This window comes from Centroberyx gerrardi, chromosome 22 (genome assembly GCF_048128805.1).
Source record: "Centroberyx gerrardi isolate f3 chromosome 22, fCenGer3.hap1.cur.20231027, whole genome shotgun sequence".
Lineage (NCBI taxonomy): Eukaryota > Metazoa > Chordata > Actinopteri > Beryciformes > Berycidae > Centroberyx > Centroberyx gerrardi.
Window position 1 is genome coordinate 20,031,135 of NC_136018.1, and position 21,376 is coordinate 20,052,510.

Below are 21,376 nucleotides of genomic sequence, written 5' to 3' on the forward strand. Positions count from 1 at the left end.
CTCCAAATCAATGGGGCAACATTCAATTTGATCAATTTGACCAATTGTTTGCTCCAATGCTCCATGCTAACACTTTAGCATGCACTATGTTGCGTGATAGTAGACTCCATGCTAGGCATTTAACATTATATAATTTAACATTATATACAAATGAAAAAGTCTAGTCATCTTAAATAATAAGTGGTAAAGTCAGGTCGTTTTTAGTAGTTTTAGAGACTGGTAAAATTTACATGAATATGATACACATGTAACATACTGTTTTGACCTAGGAGGGACTACTTTCCCAGTAGGTCACTGTTATCGCATTACTTGGTGGGTGACTTGTTTGGTTTCCATAGGAAGTGAGGGTGGTGGGTGATGGGAGACTGTGTACAGCTAAAAATCACTCTCACCTGAAATAGTTCCAAAAATAAATGATGGCTACATCAGCTACGTTGATTTAATATTTCATTTTTAAAATATATGAATCTATGAATCTTTGCCCATCTTTCTCAAGGCATTGTTTCAAGCATCCAATCACACAATGACCAGTGTATGAGATAAGATAGACTGACCAACAGAACAGGGAGCTGACATGTTTTAACTACATCCTTATCCAAATATTGAATCTGCCATAACCTTAAATTTGTCAGTACAAATAAGGCATTTAATTAATAAAGACCAACATTAAAGCTTGTGAATGAGAGCTTTAATTTAGCTCAACCTTTTGACCACAACATTGTGAAAATCTGCCACCTGATTGTCCTAATCAAATGTATGACACAACTTAAAATAAGTGAGGTGATTTAAGCAAATGTGTATCAGATTCCCAAAACAATCTACTTTTACTACTACTTCCTCTAAATATTCAGAAGAAAAGTTAAAAAGAGTCCTCTCCCACAATGACAGCAGCTCATGACACCAACTTAATGGTGCTGCTTTGTCTCAATCAAGCCTTGGCTTTTCTCTTTCTGTCTGGACATCGTTGTCATTATTGTATATTTACAGGAAGAAAAGCCTCCTGAAAAGAAAGATGAAGAAAAGAAGGAGGAGCCAAAGAAAGAGGAAGAAAAGAAAGAGGAAGAACCTAAGAAGGAGGAGGCAAAACCAGGTGAGAGGTCTATTTGTGTATTTGGCTTAGCTCCATAAAACACAGCTTAATGCTGACAATAATGTATAAACAGCATGTTATCTGTTGGCACAGCATGCATGTTTTCCAGCAACGCCCTGCTTCATGTCATACAGTTACACACATTCACACTGGGAGCTGCCCAGTACAACCACAGTCTTCTACTAGTCAGCTCCATTCGAAGAATTGGGAACTATTAAGAGCATTTGCTATTTGCTGTGGTTTCCATTACACTTGAAGGAAATAGTTGGCAGATTGTGTTGATTTGTGTATGTACAATAGACTCCCTTTGTACACCTTTCCTTCAAATAAGGTTTGGAAAGTGGCATATGCATTTGTACCATTACCTTTTCTCTGACAACTTGTGTGTCAGTTGTTTTTGTTTTGAGCCAAGATGGCTGAGTTGTTGTGTGCAGGTTGGTAAGCAGATCACCAGCCAATCCATCTGTCTCCCTCTGACATCCATAGAGAAAAGATTCTGTGTTTTCTGGCCTAAGACAACTGCTAAACACATTGTTTTGTGTAAACCTATGAACCCATTTCAGTCTAAGGAAGGTCTAGGTCTACAGTGTATAAATAAAAGTATAAATTGGAAATATAGCAACTGCCTCAGGTTTAAGTAGTGACATAAGAACATACTAGCACAGTGCATAGGAGGCTATACTATAGGCTAAAGTTGTGCAGTGTGCAAAGACTTGTGAAGGCCTACAGTGGCTGTAATATGATTCACACCCATTCAATTTTTGCACATTTTTTGCCAATTTTCCTGTGGTAAAAGTAGTTCATAATACATTTATTTGGGATTTTTGTTGTAAAATCTATTAAATTAGTCTTTTTTTTAATCACAGAGTGGAAATTCAAGAAATTTATGAAAAATGATAAAACCAGAAAAATCAAGTTCAAATTCTTCAGATTTATGTTAGGTGAAACATTTTGAGTGCATTGTCTTTTCAAAATCGCTTTTATAGTTTTAAACCAGATTGCTTCAATCTTAATGGGATATATAGGGTGTTCAGTAGGGTTTTTTCTGCTAAAAATTCTGAAGCAGAGTCTAAGGTAGAAGTTGTAAGAAACTTACAGAGCACTGCTATCCTTTTCTAGAGCCGGCTCCGGCTCCTGCTCCAGCTCCTGCTCCTGCCGCAGCTCCTGCTCCAGCTCCTGCTGGAGATGCTGCTCCTGCCAATCCAGAGGGGTAAGAATACGTCATATACCGAAAAAAAACTTTTTAGGCTGTTGATCAGATGGTATTAGGAAAGTGATGAGGGAGTGCCAGGGTGCCATACCAGCAAAATTAAGAATAGTTTAATGTTACTATAATTTAAAGGGGAAATAAGTAATGCTTTTACTGTGCCATAGCACAAAATGACCATAATATATCTGTATTTTTTTGGGGTGGTTGTTGATCAATATCAATGACTCAGCGATTACTTTGCCACGTGCTGAGATTTCTGGCTTTCAAAACTCACTTTCCGGTAACTGTATTGTTTGTGTCAATTACAGGCCACCATAGTTCGAGGGGAATGGGGGCATAAGTTCTATCGATGTTGTTGCAATTCCTACTGGTCCTATAGAGGTCGTACGTTACTTAATATGCCTTTAAATCACTGGAAATGATCCCAATTAGAGAATGTATCAGAATGACGATTCCAAACAGGTTTCACTCTCACGACTATTATCTCTCCACCTACAGTGCAGACAGTTCTACAATTCAACATCAAAAGTCTTCCTATATGGGTCCGCATTTTAAATGCTTTGATATATGTATGTGTGTGTGTGTGTGTGTGTGTGTGTGTGTGTGTGTGTGTGCATGTGTGCATGTGTGAGCGTGTGTTAGAGAGAAAGGACAAGAGTGAGATAGAAAGAGATGAAGCGTTGCTGATTGATGTTTGTAGGGATAAATGTCCCCTGCTGTATTTTGCTGGACAAAGCTCACTGGTTCCAGCTGGTTGCTTGGGACATTCCACACGTTAAGCGGGTTGATACTAAAATTTGTCTTGTCTTTGGAGGACTGGGGCGACCAGGGAAAACAACTTTCACTCCTAATGATTTTTTGTCTCTGCTGTGTTGCCTTTGGGCTTTGAGCCAGTGCTTTTTCTGTCTTTTTCATCCACAAGCTAGTGGAAGGCTTTGAGAATATTGATAGAGTAATGGAGGGACCGTCAACTGAGCAGCTTTGCCAGTTGCTTCCTCCTTTGGGCATTTGAGCTTCATTAGGGATAAGAGGAAAAGTTTTCTTTGGGGCATTTACCTCTGAACCCTAAAAGAAAGCCATTCATTCCGACTTTCCTTGTATCTGGGATCGCCCTTCGAATGGTTTCACTGAAAGACATACACTGAGTACTTTTTCTTCACTTGCTGCCTCAAGGGTATTCAGGGTCACTTCATATCTGTCTGTAAGGGTCAGGGATGTCCTGTTTTCCTTCCCATTTATGTACTTTGAATTCTTTCTTGACATTCCAACGTTGGTACAACGCTCGTACATTCCTGCACCAGCGGATCACAAATCTTGTTGGGATGGAGGATTGTTTTGGGCTGCATCATTGTACATAGCCCAAGGATGTGGAGCACAGACTCTGCACCATCAGTATTATATTCTGCATGTGGAGGATTTCTCTTTATTTCTCCTGGTATGACATTCCCTGGTGAAGTAGACTTTTGTCCTTAAGTGTAATGTGGCGACAAAGTAATCCTGAGCTCACTGAACTGCACTTCCCTGGCATTTCTTAGCCAGTTGTTGCTCATTTTGATTTCGACAAAGCTTTGAGGTTTTAGCTTTTCCTTGTCCTTAGGTCTGGAGTGTCATTTTCATTTTTGATGTATTGTATTCACAATGTGGGCATTGTGAAGCCCTTTGTCACTGTTACAGTGTCAAAGGGCTTCACAATGCCCACATTGTGAAGCCCTTTGACACTGTAACAGTGATTAAGGGCTATACAAATAAACTTGACTTGACTAAGAATACCTTGACCCTGGAGCTTGAGCTCTGTCCATTTCAAGAACTCCTCATGCCTCTAGTCTCCAGGTATCAGACAGAGTGCACTAGATCAGCTTCAGCAAGTTAACCTGCGACATAAACAATAACTTGTGAGTTGTTGCACTTGAATGTGAACGATTGGACTGCCTAGCATTCTGTTCAAATGGAAAACCAGAGACATGTCCTTTGGTACAGAGGTGCTTCTCTATCTTCTACACAGAATGTCAATGATCTGTTCATCAAAATGCCCACACTAGCCTGTGACAGGAGACTGTACATACTGTATGTTAGCTGCAGTAAGTACAGTAGCAACGATCACACTATGACTTGCAGCTCGGGACTCCTAAATTAGGTGGAAAGAAGATTAGGAGCTTAGTGGTATTTGTGACTTAACAAGATCAGGGATAGTATTCACGTGCAAGTCAGAGTTTTATTTAAAAGCATTTATTTTTTACTCTGTAGATGATGATGATGCTTCATGTGCTATTAAAGGAATTTCTATTTTTGGCAAGTGAAAAGAGTAGCTCAGTTTGTAGTCTTGGCTGAGAGAAATGAGATGGACATTGTGGTTTGACAGAAATGGCAAAATTCTGTTTTCTCCTTGAGGTACAGGTAAAAGTGGAAGAGAAATCCCACCTGTTTCTGGCCTCGCTAATGTAAGCCCTGTGCATAAAGCGGTAGTGTATGTCTGGATGTGTGTCTGCCTGGTTTTAAAATGCAGAGACCCGTTTCTTTGAACAACAGTATTATTTTTCCTTCCACAAACTGGCCCAATTTCTTTGTCTTTTTGGAAATCGTATCAACCAAAATGTATGTATAATCAGCCTTTATTTTGAGGTAATTTCATTTATTTTGTATCACAGAAGATATTTAAATAGTGACCATAATAACATGATAACTACAACTACCACAGCTTTAAACACTGTCCCATTGATTGAGAATGTGTGCTAGCCATGTGCTAGTCCCACAACAGTCCCACCACTCCCAGCAGGTCAGAGTTCATATGCATGAATATGTGTGGCCATCTTCAATAGATGATTTTATCATATTTAAAGGTATACCAAAGAGTTTTCCCAACATAGAATTTGTTTACATTTCAATTTTCACCCAAATAGACAGTAATAATAATAATCAACTCATCCAGAATGCAGCAGTGGGTAAGCAGATTGTTGCTTTCCCTCACCATTTCCCTAAAATCTACTTTGAACAAGGATGCTACCAAAGATCATCCCCCAAATATACCCCTTTACCTCCCTCCTCCCATGAGTGTGTATGTCATCTCTATTTGGTATCCCTTGTTTTTTTGTTTTGTTTACCTTTCTGTCACCTTTTTTTCCAATTTTCAGTGAGGAAGCCCCCCCTCCCCCTCCTCCGCCTGTGGTCTACTACCGCGAGACAGACGACACACTCCGAGGTGTGGTCAAGAGGTTAAGAGAGCGAACGGAGCTGTACAAAGAAAAAGTAAAGGACCCCTATGCCACTTCTCCGGAAGTCAGCCCACCTGTCAGTAAGTATGGACGTACAAACTAGTATGCATACAGACACAAACACACACACACTCACTGTGACAAGCTCAGTTTTAACTGTATTCTACAAGGTGTCCGCAAAGGCTGCATTCATTGGGAAACTCACAACTAAATGAGCATAAAAATTGCTTGTCAGAAATTGGATTTGAACCCTTGGATTTTGAAAATCCTGGTGCCTTAGACCAGTGGTTCTCAAACTGGGGGTTGGGACTCCCAAGGGGGTCCTAAGATGATTTATGGGATAAGAAAAAACAAAATGTGTAATTTTTCATATTTTTCTCAAGTTTTTGCTTTATTCTTGTGAAATACTGAATAGTTTGCAGCCTCTAGGCCTCCTCTGATAATCAGATGAAACAACCTAAAAAGGGAAAATAATTTTTTGGTTGAACTGTTTGTCATATGGAGCCTGTGACAGGTAGCCTGGTAAGACCATCCTGATCACGTGACTTCACATTCTGTTTCGCTCCACGGATCAGTCTGGACTTCTAGCCGCCCACATCGATTTCAGTGGGCGGGAGTACTTGCCTTGACAGACAAACTCCTTCAGCCAATCAGCAAATCCAAATTCAAATCCAGTCGGAAGAATGGCGAAAACGTCTTTTGCGCCGAGAAACTCCGCTAGTGCATACTCTTGTTCTTGTTTAACTGTTGTTATTGAGTCTATTTCTGCAATAGCTGCACTTATGGCTGTGTTTACTCTACTAACGTTAACGTTACCGCTCGTTGCTTCGGGAGACGCCATTAATGTTTTGCCAGCGGCGGCCTGTATTTCACGTCATCAACTACGACGCAGTCCCTGATTGGCCCGGTTACATTGTAATTTCAGGAAATCGATGTGGGCGGCTAGAAGTCCAGACTGATCCGTGGAGCGAAACAGAATGTGAGGTCACGTGATCAGGATGGTCTTACCAGGCTATGTGACAGGGGCATTGCTGCGATTTAATTGGCCACAAGCCAAAAAGTTTGAGAACCACTGCCTTAGACCACTCAGCCACCCTGACGACTACTGCATAGAATGAAAACCACAGAACTTGAATGGATAGAACGGTCCTTCCACTGTTTGCCATGGTAATTTGGCTAGTACAGCATAAAATGGACTATAATATGCATTAAGGCTGTAAAGTCTGTCACACTTAAGAGAACTGTGCAGATGTAGCATTATCAAAGATTGTACTTCTCTCGTTAGCTCTTCTAGTCAACATTAGCATATTAACAATCTATGCAGCAAGGCGAAGGAGAAGCTCCTTTGGTCCTTGGTGCAAAACCTCTCACTGAATAGGCATGGCGAAAAGGCTATTTAACTCATCCTCACCCTCACTCTCATTGCCTTCTCTTTTGCTTGTCAGCGCCTATTCTGAGGAAGGACGACTACATCAGAATGAAGGAGGCTGAGAGAATAGCGAAAGAGGAGGTGGACAAGAAGAAGGCGGAGGAGGCGGCCAAGAAGGCCGAGGAGAAGAAGAAGAAGGACGAGGAGAAAAAGCTAGAGGCAGATAAGGCGGCAGAGCAGGAGAGGCTGCGACAGATGGCCAGGAATGCACGAAAATTGGTCCCAGTTATCACCTGCTCCTGTTTCGACATCATCCTCCGTCCAATTGAGGACATGATTGACCCATTCCTGGGAAGCACCATAGATCCTTCGTCAGGTGAGCAAGGAATAGCTAGGGCATGTGACAGCTGAGATGACATTAAAGAAACGAATGGTAGCCCCTATCTCACTCCAGTGGTATTGTTAGCGCCAGTGTTTCTCAAAATTAAGATGAACCCTGTTGCTTCTCATCAAAAAGAGGGTGTTGCAGCCCTCTTCCTCTTTTGTGCTGTAAAGCAATCTCCCTTTGTGCAATAAAGCAATACAGCAGATTTGCGGTTCTGACACTTGCTGCTGTTAAAAGTGACCGCTCACATATAGTTATTTCTATCTCTGTATCTCCCTCTCTCTCCAGATCGTCGGTATATTGCCTGGTTGACAGTCGTAGCGGTGGCATACAACTACAACATTTGGTTTTGCACTGCCCGCTTGGCCTTCCCCTACCATGATTCGACTACCATCCCTTATTGGATATTTTTTGACATTCTCAGTGACATGGTGAATGTTATTGACATCATCATTTGGCAGCCCCGACTTCAGTTTGTCAAAGCAGGAGACATTGTCGTAAGTCACAAGGCATTGTGAGGAACCAAGCACTAGAGAAAATCTGTATCTATGAATGACCTGTGTGCTTTCTGTGTTTTCCACTGGTGTGTACTGTATATTCCCACTTGAATTGTAATGCTGAGTATAAACAACAACCTTCTTTGCCTTGCAGAAAGACAAGGCTATGACTAAGTCACATTATCGGCAATCATATCGATTTAAGGTGAGAACGTAATTATATATCCTTGCAAAGTACATGCATCTTTTGAGCTATGGGGATAGAATCAGTGTATCCAGCACTCCCTGTAAACTCAGAGGTATTACCACTACGCTTTACCCACTAATGCCACACACAGTGCTCAGCAGATCTTCTCAAGCCATAGGAGCCACACCGGGGAAAAAGAATAAATAGGACAGAAAGAAAGGACATATTATAACCACAAATGTGTTCTCATGTTATAAAAAATCAGAGTCCAGGCACTTGTGGGTTTAAAAGTTAAAAGATTAAAGTCTTCATGAAGAGGGCTAAGACATAAGCAAATACTGATTCTGTACAATGGAGTCCCATGACACATTAGTAGTAGTAGTAGTAGTATAAATTTTAATTAACATCTATCAGTTTTATTTGAATGTAATCTGAGCTCCCTAGTTGATCAGCTGCCTTCATCTCATCTGTGGAGAATACAGTAACGTTAGGCTACTTGGCTAGCGAGCAATTGAACCATTAGCAAACATAGCTTATAGCATATTACCTACATACATAGAAGCACTGCTGACAGAACAATTATAAAATGCTGGAGTATGTGTTTTCTTCCAACTGTCAAATGATTTAGAGTATATCTCTATACTGTATGGCAGCAGTAAGCAAAGCAGTGCTCATTTTCTTTCTTGTGATGGACAACTTACCTGACACAGAGTTGTCCTGATTCGACAAACGCCACCCAAACGATGGTGATTGGACTATGTGGTGAAACGTAACCGTATATTTTCCCATTCCTCTCTGTGCAGACCGATATCATCAGCATCCTCCCCCTCGACCTTCTATGCCTGCACTTCGGATTCTCCTCCCTGTTCCGACTCAACCGCATTATCAGGGTATAGGCAAGCAACTATTTTGTTTCGCTAACAAAACAAGGAAGATGTTTGAGTAGACTTCACATTTCGTGTGCAAATCCCCTCTGACCGTATGTTTCCTTGTCTTTTCTAGTTTGAGTCCTTCTTTGAGTTCAGTGATCGACTTGAGAGTATAATGACCAAGGCCTACATTTGGAGGTAAGCGCTCATGGAATAGTGACAGGAATCATGCAAAATGGACAAAGGCCTCCATGGTAATTAGCATTGGTTTTGTCCCTGTCCTAGTACATGATGTATAAACCTACAACGTCAATAGATGTAGGTTTATCTATCTATCTCATACATTGATATGGTGAATTGTTTTTACAATGCACGCATGCACGTATAGACACTTTTTGTACATTTGTATGGTTCATATGAATACAATGCACTGTCAATGCAATGTCACTGAGGGGTGAAAACCTTGAATCTTGAAAATGTAAACTTTCCACCATGTGTTTTTGAGTTTATACAATGGATTTTTAAAGGATTTCATCAGAAGAAGAGTCATAGAAATGTCTCATCCCATAGAGGAGTATGGAATCCTTCAAATGAAATTAAAACAACAATTTTTATATTGCATGTATTTTTTATTCATTCGTCTTCCTAGTATGCATCTACTGCTGTTTGCACATTATATTATTCATATAGTTTTCATATAGTTTATACATATCATTCTTATAGCTTTACTAAATATGCTATAAATATGTATATATTCTATTTTTCGTTGCCGTCTCCTCTCATTATTGACTACTACAACGACCCAATTTCCCCACAAAGATCATTAAAATTTCAACTAATCTGTCTCTGTCTCCCTCTCTCTGATGCAGAGTTATCCGGACCACAGGCTACCTGCTGTTCATGCTCCATCTCAACGGCTGTGCGTTCTATGTAGCCTCGGTGTACCAGGGCCTCGCGTCGACCTCATGGGCGTATAATGGAGAGGGCTCAGCGTACGTACTTCTTACTTTTGCTGTGATGTGTGATATTAAGACGCATACGACTTAAAGCGACAAGTTCAGATTCTATACAGTCCCATATGGTGCATTTGTGGCGATGACATATGCACCTAATTAATCATCAGTTTATTAATTAATGATCAGTTTATTTTAATGTGATTTCAGCTCTTTGGTTATCTAGTTGATCAGCTGTCTTCATCTCTTCTATGGAGAATACAGCACGTTAGGATACTTGGCTAGCTAGCTAACGTTAGCAACTGAACTGCTAGCAAACATAGCTTATAGCATATTAGATACATACATAGAGACACTTATACAACAAAGTGCTTTGTTATAAAATGCTAGAGTATGTGTTTTCTTATCATCATAAAAAATATTTAGCTGTATACATCACTATTGTAGCAGCCATGCAAACTAAACGTTGTCAAAAAAGGAAAAATCCATCCTCTTGGGAGCCGGCTCCCGTCTGAGAGCCGATTTCTTTTTTTCTTTCTTTTTTTTTTGGAAATTAATAAGACAGAATAATAGGATGATCTTTTCGCCACACTGCTCGGCCACGCGCACTCCATGCACTGACTGAATGTTGTGTTGATGTGTATGTGCGTGCGACCAATCACGTGTGATGACAGACAGAACAGCAGAAAACAAGATGAGTGACAGTCGCAAACGAAGTAGCATTTGGATGCATTTTAATAACATAGACAACCTAAAGGCAGAATGTAGAATTTGTAAGGTAAAAATATCACACACACCGTGTTCCGTTTTGAGTGTCATTTGTTTGGAATGGTTTGTGTTTTGGATAGTTCAATATAAATAAAACGTTCAATACACATGTGTAATAGTGTTTGATGTTTTTACATTATTTAAGGTTTTTATACCAAACATAATGTAAAATTATGGTATTCTGGAAATTATAAGGTTTAGTATAATTACACTGAATAATTTAAGTGATGTATGTGCACACATACCAATCATAGGTCAAAGCATTGCTAAATTTGGCTGAATTCTAAAAGCCAGAAGTGGTACTAAATGAAGAGCCATTTGGGAGCCGAAAGAGCCGGCTCTTATTGCTGAGCTGAGCCAAATGATCTGGCTCACTAAAAAGAGCCGGAATTCCCATCACTAATTGCTACAGCGGAGCAAACGTTTTTCCGGTTGAGAAAAAGGGACCGTCGCGCTCTGTACTCAAAACCCAACATGTCTTGTGGCTGCATTGCATTCTGGTCTATTGAGGCTGCTGTCGGGGGAGAAATTGGTCTCTCTGTCTGTTCTACGATGGACTTCTCCCTGTATGGTTGTTGAATATTGGTGCAACATGGCGGCTTTAGAAAGAAGCCCTCGCTCTTATGACGTTTACCCGTTGATGTTTTAGAAAGCTGAAAAATGTGCTCCTATTAAACTCCACTTTAGCTGGAAATATCGTCATCTACATTTGACCAGGGTGGATTTTTCCTTTTGAAGTAACATTTTCAGAATAATGCAACATTGTGTCACTTCCTCTTTACTATCCCGCCACAGGTACCTTCGTTGTTACTACTTTGCCGTCCGCGCTCTGATCAACATCGGCGGTCTTCCAGAGCCAGAGACGGTCTTTGAGATTACCTTTCAGATGATTAACTTTATCATGGGCGTCTTCGTGTTCTCCAGCTTGATTGGACAGGTAGGGGGGATTGTTTGTGAGGAGAAGTCTTATTCATCTATACAGCGGTTTTGTCATCAGGGCTCCTAGGCTTTGGAGCAAGCTTAGGCTAGCAGAATCAGTCTCGTCTTTTAAATCAGACTTGCTTTTATGTGTTGTCTTTTATCCTATTATTTATTTTTATTTCCTTTTACCCTCCTTGGTTGGTGGTTTTGTACCATATTAGCGTTTAAATTTCATCTAATTATATTGCACTGCTTGTAAATAGCTTGTATATCCCTCTTCATTTAATTCATTTAGATTTAACTTCAGTCTCTTAAACACTCTCCATTCCTTCTTTCTGTCTTTCTTTCTTTCTCTCTCTCTCTCTCTCTCTCTCTCTCTGTGTATCAGATGAGAGATGTCATAGGAGCAGCGACAGCAGGTCAGACATATTTCCGGTCCTCCATGGATGGCTGTGTAGACTACATGAACACCAACTCCATCCCCAAAGCAGTTCAGAACAGAATCCGGACCTGGTACAACTACACCTGGGCCGCCCAGGGCATTCTGGGTGAGTCTCACAGCACTGGAATCAATGAAGTGGTATTGGCTCTGGTGGACAGTTCGTTTTAATACAAATTAAAATGTTAGATACTGTGTTTGGTACATGCCGTTTCAATTTTAAAACAGTATTAACTGCTGGAACTGTAAAAACGTGAGACATCCTCGCCAAGGAGTTCATGGAAGACCTGTGAGCGTGTATGCATGTGTATTCTGCAGTTGCACTGGCGAAATGATTATCATTTCTCTACCACTCCCCCCCCCCCACCTCCACATACATACACATATACACACACACACAGATGAGTCAGAGCTGCAGGATAAGATGCCTCTGGTGATGAGAACTGCCATGGCTGTGGACATCAACCTGGCGACCTTCCAGAAGATCGCACTGTTTCAGGTAACTGAATTGGAGACACAAGTTCTGATGGTTCTGATAGACTTTTGAACATATTTAGAGCTTTATAAGGCTTCTATAGTGTCACTATGCCTCGACTGACCTACAAAATGTTAAATCTGGATTTAAAATTCACAGGCAACCAAGATTCTTAATAATAATAAAGACACTCAATGTAGACTGTAGCTTCTTATATTTCTTCGACATTCTTCTACTGTATTTATGCCTAACAAACCGCTTTTGCTGCTTCTGGAAACAAACATAAAACGCATCACTTTGTGTGCAACAGAGGATTTTTCCCGGGAAAGAAGGGCCCCCTCACAGGTGTTTAGAACAGCAAATGTAAAAGCTTTCATGAACTGGCTAATGGGTGAATCACTATTGTATCACTGTAGAGAATCCCAAAACTGACATTTATCTATATGAAAAATTGTTACTTTAAAAAACATCAGACAAATATTGTCTTTTCCAGGGCTGCAACCAGCAGATGTTGGTAGACATGTTACTGAGGCTCAAGTCTATCGTCTACCTACCTGGAGACTTTGTAGTGAAGAAAGTAAGTGCATGCATGTGTTTCTGTGTGTGTGTGTGTGTGTTTCTTCATATAACCTACACCCGTTTAATACTATTTACTATGAAGTATACTATGAATTTCATATCGTGAAGATTTACGTCAGTCCAGAAATGTTGCGTTTGTTGCGTTATCGTAAACCTGAACCTCTCTGGTTTCATCCCATGCCGTGTTCTGCAGGGTGATATCGGTAAAGAGATGTACATCATCAAAAGTGGAGCGGTGCAGGTGGTGGGAGGACCTGACAACAGCATCGTGTTTGTCACACTGAAGGCTGGCTGCGTGTTCGGAGAAATCAGGTTGGTCTAACAAGAAACGTCTCCCGTTAGACTCATTCACTTGGCAATCATTCTGTGACTTGCAGTGTCTGGGATGAACCGCAACAAGACAGAATACAGTACAATACGATTATTCAGCCAATCCAATGGGAAATAGTTCAACCATTTCTGATTTAACCATTCTTGTAGACTTTCACCCAATCCTCATAATGACATGATAGAGTAAATTCTCAGTCACACATTTTCATACACGGTATTAAAGTTGATGTATTTCATGAAACAAAACATAGTATAGCTAGTAAGCCTCTGGTAGAAGAGACTTTATTTTTGCCGTTCCCTGCAAATCCCATGCATATTTTCCATAGGGATTTTGGACTACACACAGAATGGTGGGAATGCTAACTTAGCTACAGCATACAAAATGATGTCAGATTTTGCCTCTATGGGAAGCCCTTAAAGAAAATCACCAAGTTTTTGGGAGACAGTCGCTCAAGTTACCCGTTTGTCATTTTACAGCATGTCTGTTTAGTCACTAAAAATTAGCGGCTATTATTTATTTTTCAGTCACTATTCTGCCAGTTACTAGTCACTACTGTAATTTCACTAGTTGCTATATAATAGATAATCGTTCTAATTTATTAGGTACTAGTGAGTAATTTGAGTTTTACTAGTCACCTTTCTATTTTTACTAGTAGCCTACTGTCACTTTACTTTTACTCCACTCAACATAGTGTATTCTAAAGTGTTAGCCTGCAGCACCGGAGCGGATGATCTACCACGGACACAGGGATGATTTTGGTGTCTTTGTTCTCATCACTAGTCTCCTACAGTCTGCCACAGACGGAGGGAACAGGAGGACGGCTAATGTCAAAGCACAGGGCTTCGCTAACCTCTTTGTCCTGGAGAAGAAAGACCTGTTTGACATCCTGGTCCACTACCCGGAGTCTCAGAAGGTGTTGGCCAGGAAGGGCAAGTGAGTCATTAGCAAGTGTTTTGGTATATTGGTTTGCCCATATATGGAGGCGGTATTGGCATTTTACTAAAAATCGGCCAGTCAGTGTCATCTACCTCTGATATGATTGATATGATGCAGTTTGATTGATTACATATTTATTGTAAAATTGATCAATGCTACACTGGTTGTCTATGAGAAGACATTAAGCTGATTTGATTATAATGCAACATTTCGATCAGATTCCACAAACATATGCACGAGTATGTTTTATTATGATTATCATCACATGTTTTAATGTTGTTTTAGTGTCCCATGAAGGTCTAAATGCTGTTTTAGAGGCTTTTCTACCCCTCCCTTCTTCTAATTCTGGGGGAAACACTGAATTATTATTTAAATTATTTTTTTTACAATATTTGGCATGAAAATGGTAAAAAAAAAAAAATAATAAGCAGTTTATTGAGGAGTGTGTGTGTGTGTGTGTGTGTGTGTGTGTGTGAAGGAAACTGGTGAAAGCCAAGGGTCCAGCAAGTGCTAAAACGGATGAGAAGAAGAAAGGTCTGGCTGTGTTTGGACAAAAACCACCGACGCCCAAGCTCCTCCGGGTCTCTGCCTGTTTTGGCAAAATAAGCTTCCTGGACAGACGCAAGGTAAAGTATTCACAAGCCACCAGCACACAGAGCTTGTTTTCATAATGATGTATGATTATGATGAGGCACTGCCACATAGCTCTAAGCAAGTAGCTCACAGATAATGTAGTGCTGCTTAAAGGACTACACTGACATTTTTTGGGAGTACACTGACCGACTCACCTTACCCAGTATCTGATGAGGATTGGCACCAAAATCATCTCTGTGTCTCTGTAGATAGCTCATGCTAACACTTTAGCATACAGTACGTTAAGTAATCGTTACATTATCTAAAGTATGGAGATTAACCTTTTAGTAACCCAAAATTGGTTATATGGACTGTAGATTCATAACTTCTGAAAACAAAATCTCAATCTTCAATATTAGTGAAATCCATTACAAATAAGCAGTTCAAAAAACGTTACAAAGTTACATTCGAAGACTCACCGGAAGAGAGATCTTCTGCCATTGAAAGTGCATTCTTTTTGGTGAATTTACCAATCCGCTAAACAAGCCTGGCAGGTTTAGACATGTTACTAAAATGAAGTAACCATCCAGCCTTAGAGCTGCTTATTTTCTAATTTTTGCGATAATGCTAGTCACCAGCGATTAAAGGAACAGTTCATCCAAAAATGAAAAGCACAGCTCCATGCCGGCCTTCTCCAAAACAACTGAAGCGAATGGGAACAGGTTCCAAAAAAGGGCAAGAAATAACCATAAAATTACTCGAAAATGACTCCAAACATGGAAGTGGGTAAAGATTGCGTGTTCGCGTTGAGCAGAGCGTGAACACGTGACGTGAACGCTCTGGAGAACGCTCTGGAGAACAACGGTTTTAGTGAAGACTTGTGCTAAATACTAAATCCTTTAAGTGAAGAAAATATCCAAAGTACAAGAAATAAGAAAGATATTATTTGGGAAACATCTATTAAGTAGACTGATATGTGTCTCTTTCTTGTCTCTCTTCACAGAAGACAAATACACAAGAGGGGAAATGAGGATGGGACGTGTTACGCTCCTGAGCTCTGCCATTTGAAATTCATTTTGTTTATATCACTTTGTATATCGCACTTTGCATTGTCTACTGAAGGGTTTACCAGGCTACAGATTGACAAGCCGAGTTCATAAAGGAAAACAGTTTTTTTTTCACCCTCAGATACTGTTACACTGCTATATATCATCAATCTGTGATGTTCAGTGCATTCCAGGAGTTACTTTGTGATGAAGTGTTGTCAGTTACTTTTTTGGTGTATCCACTTTCCCTCAACCTGCCTCATCTACTTAAGTTAGTGATTTCCTACATTCAACATCCCCAAGCGAACTCGCTGGACTTGTTGCATCCAGCCGTGGGTTTTACATGTAGGTGGAGAGAGCGATAGCAATAGTAACAGTAAGAGAGCGAGTTTCTCCAGTTGAGAAAAAGTGAGTCGCGTCCCTTACTGAAAACTCAACATGTCTTGTGGCTGCATTGCATTCTGGTCTATTGAGGCTACTGTGGGTGGAGAAATTGGTCTCTCTGCCTCTTCTACGATGGATTTCTCCCTGTGTGATTGTTGAACGTCGGTGCAAAATGGCGGCTCTAGAAAGAAGCTCTCGCTCTTTGATTCTGAGGGACTAATAAGAAAAATTCACCACCAAAAAAACAAAATGGACCCTGGAATGCAATGTACATCGCCCCATAGCTGTTTTTAAACGGTGTTAAAGTGTTTGGGGAGGATTTTTCCTTTAAAGACGAGATGAAATGAAAAATGCCTTTTTAACCCTTTTAGATCACATCCCCGGTCATACTGTGCACCTATTTAACAATATATGCCAAAAAAAATACCAAAAATCAATTTCATTGTATTCTTATATCAAAATTCAATCATGTTTTCTTCCTGTAAAACAAAATATGCCGTGTGCTTACGTAAGCATGCCCGTAACTAATTTCAACCAATAATATCATGACATCCACCCATCAATCAATCTTCAACTTTTAGCGCACAGAGCTAAGAGGCTAAGATTCATTAGTTAGCTAGCTAGCAACAGCACACCCACTTTTCAACGTTCAAATCAAATTCCTCCCAACGTTATCTCCCGCCTGTCTTTCCTGTTTCACTCGGAAATACGTCACGATACGGAAGTTAGATACTCTCGAAATGCCGTTTCATCTCGACTTTAATACCAGAGCTAGCATGTTAAGTGACCTGGCACCCGTCAGCACAGGCATCAACACACTGAATCTATTGGATGCACTATATGAAGTGGCAGACCCCAAGTGGAAACAGGGCCTATGCGATTATAATCTAATAATATTCACCTTGTTAACTTTTGTAGTTTGCTTTAGAGAGAACGAAATGTCTGTCTGTTAAGTTTAAACTGATCCCAAAGTGGTATAATCTCTGCGCCGGTAGCCATATTTGATGGTTAACTTCATGTTAAAATGTTGAAACATTGTATATTGTAAATTGTACTATATTTTTCTTATAAACAGGGTTCGTACGGTCATGAAAAAGCTGGAAAAGTCATTGAAATTTAAAATGCAATTTCCAGGCCCTGGAAAAGTTATGGAAAATAATATTTTTGGAAAAGCTTTGGAAAAGTCATGGAAATATAGCTAAAGTTGCATCAAATATAATTAGTGATTAATCCAAGCATGAAAATAGTCCCATAAATTGGCACGTAACCATCGCGGTATTTCGGTGGTGTGAGAAGTTAGTTCAGTCTGGCTCAGTCTGTTTACATGCTCGCCCACTACAGTTGCTCTCTGCTAATGTAGCAGTTAGCAAACTTACTTTGCCGACAATATGCCAGGCAAGTGCAGCTTCAACAACAGAACGCTTTTTAAGGAAAAGTACCAAGTATGGCTGGCAAAAGACACTGACCCAAGACGTGCTACACGCAAACTGTGCTGTAAAACCTTCGATATTTTGAATATGGGAGAGGCCGCGCTCACTAGCCACGTGAAGGGGAAAAAGCAGCAGACCGCAGCCGCTGTTGCAGGCAGCGCAACTCCTATCAGTGAGTTTATGAACGTAAGTGCTGGTGCTGCAAAGACATCCACCGACGCTACTGCAGTTTCCACATCAATGAAACAGACAAGTGTATAGTTTCAACCAAAAACAAAGTCCTCAAAGCTGCGATACTATGGGCATTAAAAATGAGAATTCGCACTACTGGTTCAAGTTCCCGGACAGCCAGATTGCAGATAGATTTGTCTGTGGTGAGAGAAATTGTACTGTGAGCTGGGGAATCAGTAGTTAACACTGGCATTCCTATCCCAATGCACTATTTCTCTCTCTCTCTCTCTCTCTCTCTCTCTCTCTCTCTCTTTCATTCTCTTTGTCTGTCTCTCTTTCATTCTCTCTTTTTCTCGTGCTCTCTCTCTCTGTGATGGCATTTTTGATTTATCTTTTGAGACATTGACAAAAATGTTAAACTGGTATTGGATTTAAAATATGACAAAATCTAGGTGTGTCTGGTGTTTATTTGTTCTAGAGAGGCACCGTATGTTTGAAATGCAGACCTAATTTTACTTCTACAGTGTTACAGTACAACATTTTTCAATTTCTTTTGGTCATGGAAATTAAGTTAAAGGTTGTGGAGAAGTCATGGAGAGGTCAGTGAAAATCACTGGTGAAAAAGTGTATGAACCCTGTATAAAACGATGTTAAGATGTTTACTACATGTGCTGTGTCCTCACTTTTATTGCTGTAGGAAGAGCTTTTTCATGCACCAGACTGGGATCACATCTGTGGTAATTAAGCCCAATACAATTCAAAACTGAGTGAGTGAGTGATCCAAACCCCCATTTAAAAGGAACAGCAGTGATAGCCACCATAGCTGAACAGACAAAGAACAGAGCGCCACCTACAGAAACTCAAACTGCATTAACAGAAACTCCAAGGAAAAAGACGTCACAGTACTGGACATGCTGTTTGATTGACAGGTGATCTCTGGGAAGAGCAGTGCAGAAACACCACAGCAATGAGCGCATTTATTCACCAGTGCCATGGTGAAGAGATGCTTAGCAAGCATGATCTGCTAGACTACGTAAAACAAATGATAGTTAAACAGCAGTAAATTTGCTGTAATGCTTAAATGAACTATGGGGTTTGCAGGTGTTTTTTCAGTGAACATTGTCAGTCATTCATTCCCTCACCACCTATTGGTTACAGTGGTGGTACTGCCGTTTCATGATCATTACAATTCTGTCCCCTCCTGGCTTGACTTTGTATTGCATTGTCCTCTTTGGCTTTTCAGGGGTCAACAAGGAGTTTGAAGCCTCCTTTACAGACTGATATGAGCAGTCTGCTGTGTACCCAAGAATGCAGAAAGGGCCTGAAATTCTCATTTAAAAAAATATATTACACATTCCGTATGTGTTAATTATTGTATACATTTCATCTGCCAGATTTTATTTTGAAATGATCTGTAATAAAGTGCAATGTTGAGGCTATGAGACTTCTCAGATCCGAGCTGATCAGAGCTCAGAGCTGTCCAGAGTGTATTTTAGCTTAGCATCCTGAATATCCATATAGGCAGAATCAGTTGACTTGAAGGCCATCAGCAATGTATCAGTACAAATGAAAAAAACACATTATATGTACATTATAATAACGTTTGTTCAACAGGTGAAGTCTTACTGAAATAAAAGGTACTCCAGTATAGCGCAAGTATACATGCACATGACATTTAGCCGCATTTCCATTTAACTATGGAAGAGATTTCCATAAAACAAACGAGTAATTACTGCACCACATCTGAAGAGTTGCCGCCTCCAAGCCGACACAGATGTGATGTTATGGCGTTATTCCTCTGCAGATTCGCATTGTGTCGTGCCAGTTCCTGATTCATCTACAACTCTGTACCTTTTTTTTTTCTAAGAGTGTTAGCCCATTTGGTTCTGTAGGGTTCTGACTAATGTGGTATTCGACGCCAGTCCAGATAGATCAGCTATGCCAGAGCCACAGTGTAGTAAGTTTCATGTTTCACTTTTCTCTTGCTTGTATCTTTTGAATTAAAGCTGCAATAAGGAACATTTTCTGACCACTAGAGGACGACGGAAACCGCAACACATTTGTAAATAGCACACAGCAAAGCCACTGCACCACGGAGGCCTACGAAGGACAAAGCACCGTGCATAAAGGCTAATAGCTAACCGTACCTACAGAGAAGTGTCTCCCGTTAACAGACTCACTCTGACAGATTTTTCTCCTGCTAAAGGTTACATGTCCCACAATGACAACTGAAGAGGGAGGTAGCAACTAGTTTAACAAGTTTACTCGCTCGCTTCATCGATTCTGCCATTACGAGAATTTTTTTCATGAATTGGAGGGGGTGAGCGCCGCTGTTAAACAGCGAGGGAGGAGACAAGCTAGGTTAAAAAAAAAAGAAAAGCTACTGAACGGACCGAGAGGAGCTTCTTTCCGGAGCGGAATTTGACAACAAGCTTTAGAAAAGAGGTGAAAACAGCAACACAGCTGGCTGCTGTGTGGATATTGGTTTATATCATTATGTCTCAATGAAATCTCCACATAGCACACATTAGTTTCAGGATTGATTATAGGTCTGACATCGCTTATTGCAGATTTAAACATACAAGGAAGTTAGCACTGATATTCAGAATTGGAGCAAGACAAATTACTCTAAATCAGTTATTAGGTTACTGGAAAAAAACACAACCTGTTCCATGGTGTAGACTCAAGACCAAAGCGAACCGGGTGTTCGCCATTAGGGCCCCAGGTTGTGGAATGACCTGCCTGAGGAACTCAGATTAGCCAAATAATTATCTTTTAAATCTCTTCTTCAGACACACTTCTACAGAATGGCTTTTAGTTAAACATTTCATATTTGTCTTTTATGCTTTTTATTCCTTGAGTCTTTTTGTTTTTTATTCTTTTCTTTTGGACCCTTGTGATATTTAATTCCTCTTCTGCTATTCCTTGTTTTTTTGTAAAGCACTTTGTAAACTGTTATAAATGCCATATAAATATTATTATTTACATTCTTAAAATATTGCACTTTGCACATTTTAATTTGTATCTAGTCACTAGGCAAATTAGTTACAGTATACTGTACATAAGCAACCAGGAGCATGATGGAGATGAATTCCGAGTGCTTCTATGGAATAAGTTTACTACTTTGTCCCAAAAGATTCACTGGTAAGAAAGATTTTGAACTCGTTGTCTCGGCTGGTGAAACAGTAACAAAGAAGAGACAGGAAAGTGCGGTTTTCGTGGTCAATGTTATTAGTAATGATAATACTTGATCAGATAGATGCTCTGACGGACACTGTGAGAACAGGACCACATCACAGAATAAAACACACATAAAGCTATAGAAACACGATTGCCATTTAAAAAAGCAGCGTAACATGAAGATTAACAGAGCTGGAAAAACAAAAACCCACAGAAACAGCCATACACACGGAACGGGCCAAAAAAACAGAAGTGAAAAATAAAGTGAGTATATTGTTTGTGCTACCCGCCCTATCTTAAGAACAAAACCGAAAATGTCCGTTTCCCATTCTGTAGATATATGATATTTAACATGACAGTGTATAATGCCATTT

At 40.2% G+C, this 21,376-nt stretch overlaps 1 protein-coding gene across 1 annotated transcript; it reads left to right on the forward strand.

The window, feature by feature from the left end:
* Positions 1–1,502: 1,502 nt before the first annotated feature.
* On the forward strand, positions 1,503–15,821 carry cngb3.1 (cyclic nucleotide gated channel subunit beta 3, tandem duplicate 1). The gene is made up of 17 exons (XM_071900944.2): positions 1,503–1,524; positions 2,210–2,300; positions 5,429–5,589; positions 6,955–7,254; positions 7,552–7,760; positions 7,915–7,965; positions 8,751–8,837; positions 8,950–9,014; positions 9,686–9,808; positions 11,333–11,474; positions 11,847–12,006; positions 12,299–12,396; positions 12,866–12,949; positions 13,145–13,263; positions 14,063–14,215; positions 14,697–14,844; positions 15,795–15,821. Exons 1-17 carry the CDS (start codon positions 1,503–1,505, stop codon positions 15,819–15,821), a joined length of 2,040 nt encoding a protein of 679 aa, XP_071757045.2.
* The last annotated feature ends 5,555 nt before the right edge of the window (positions 15,822–21,376 follow it).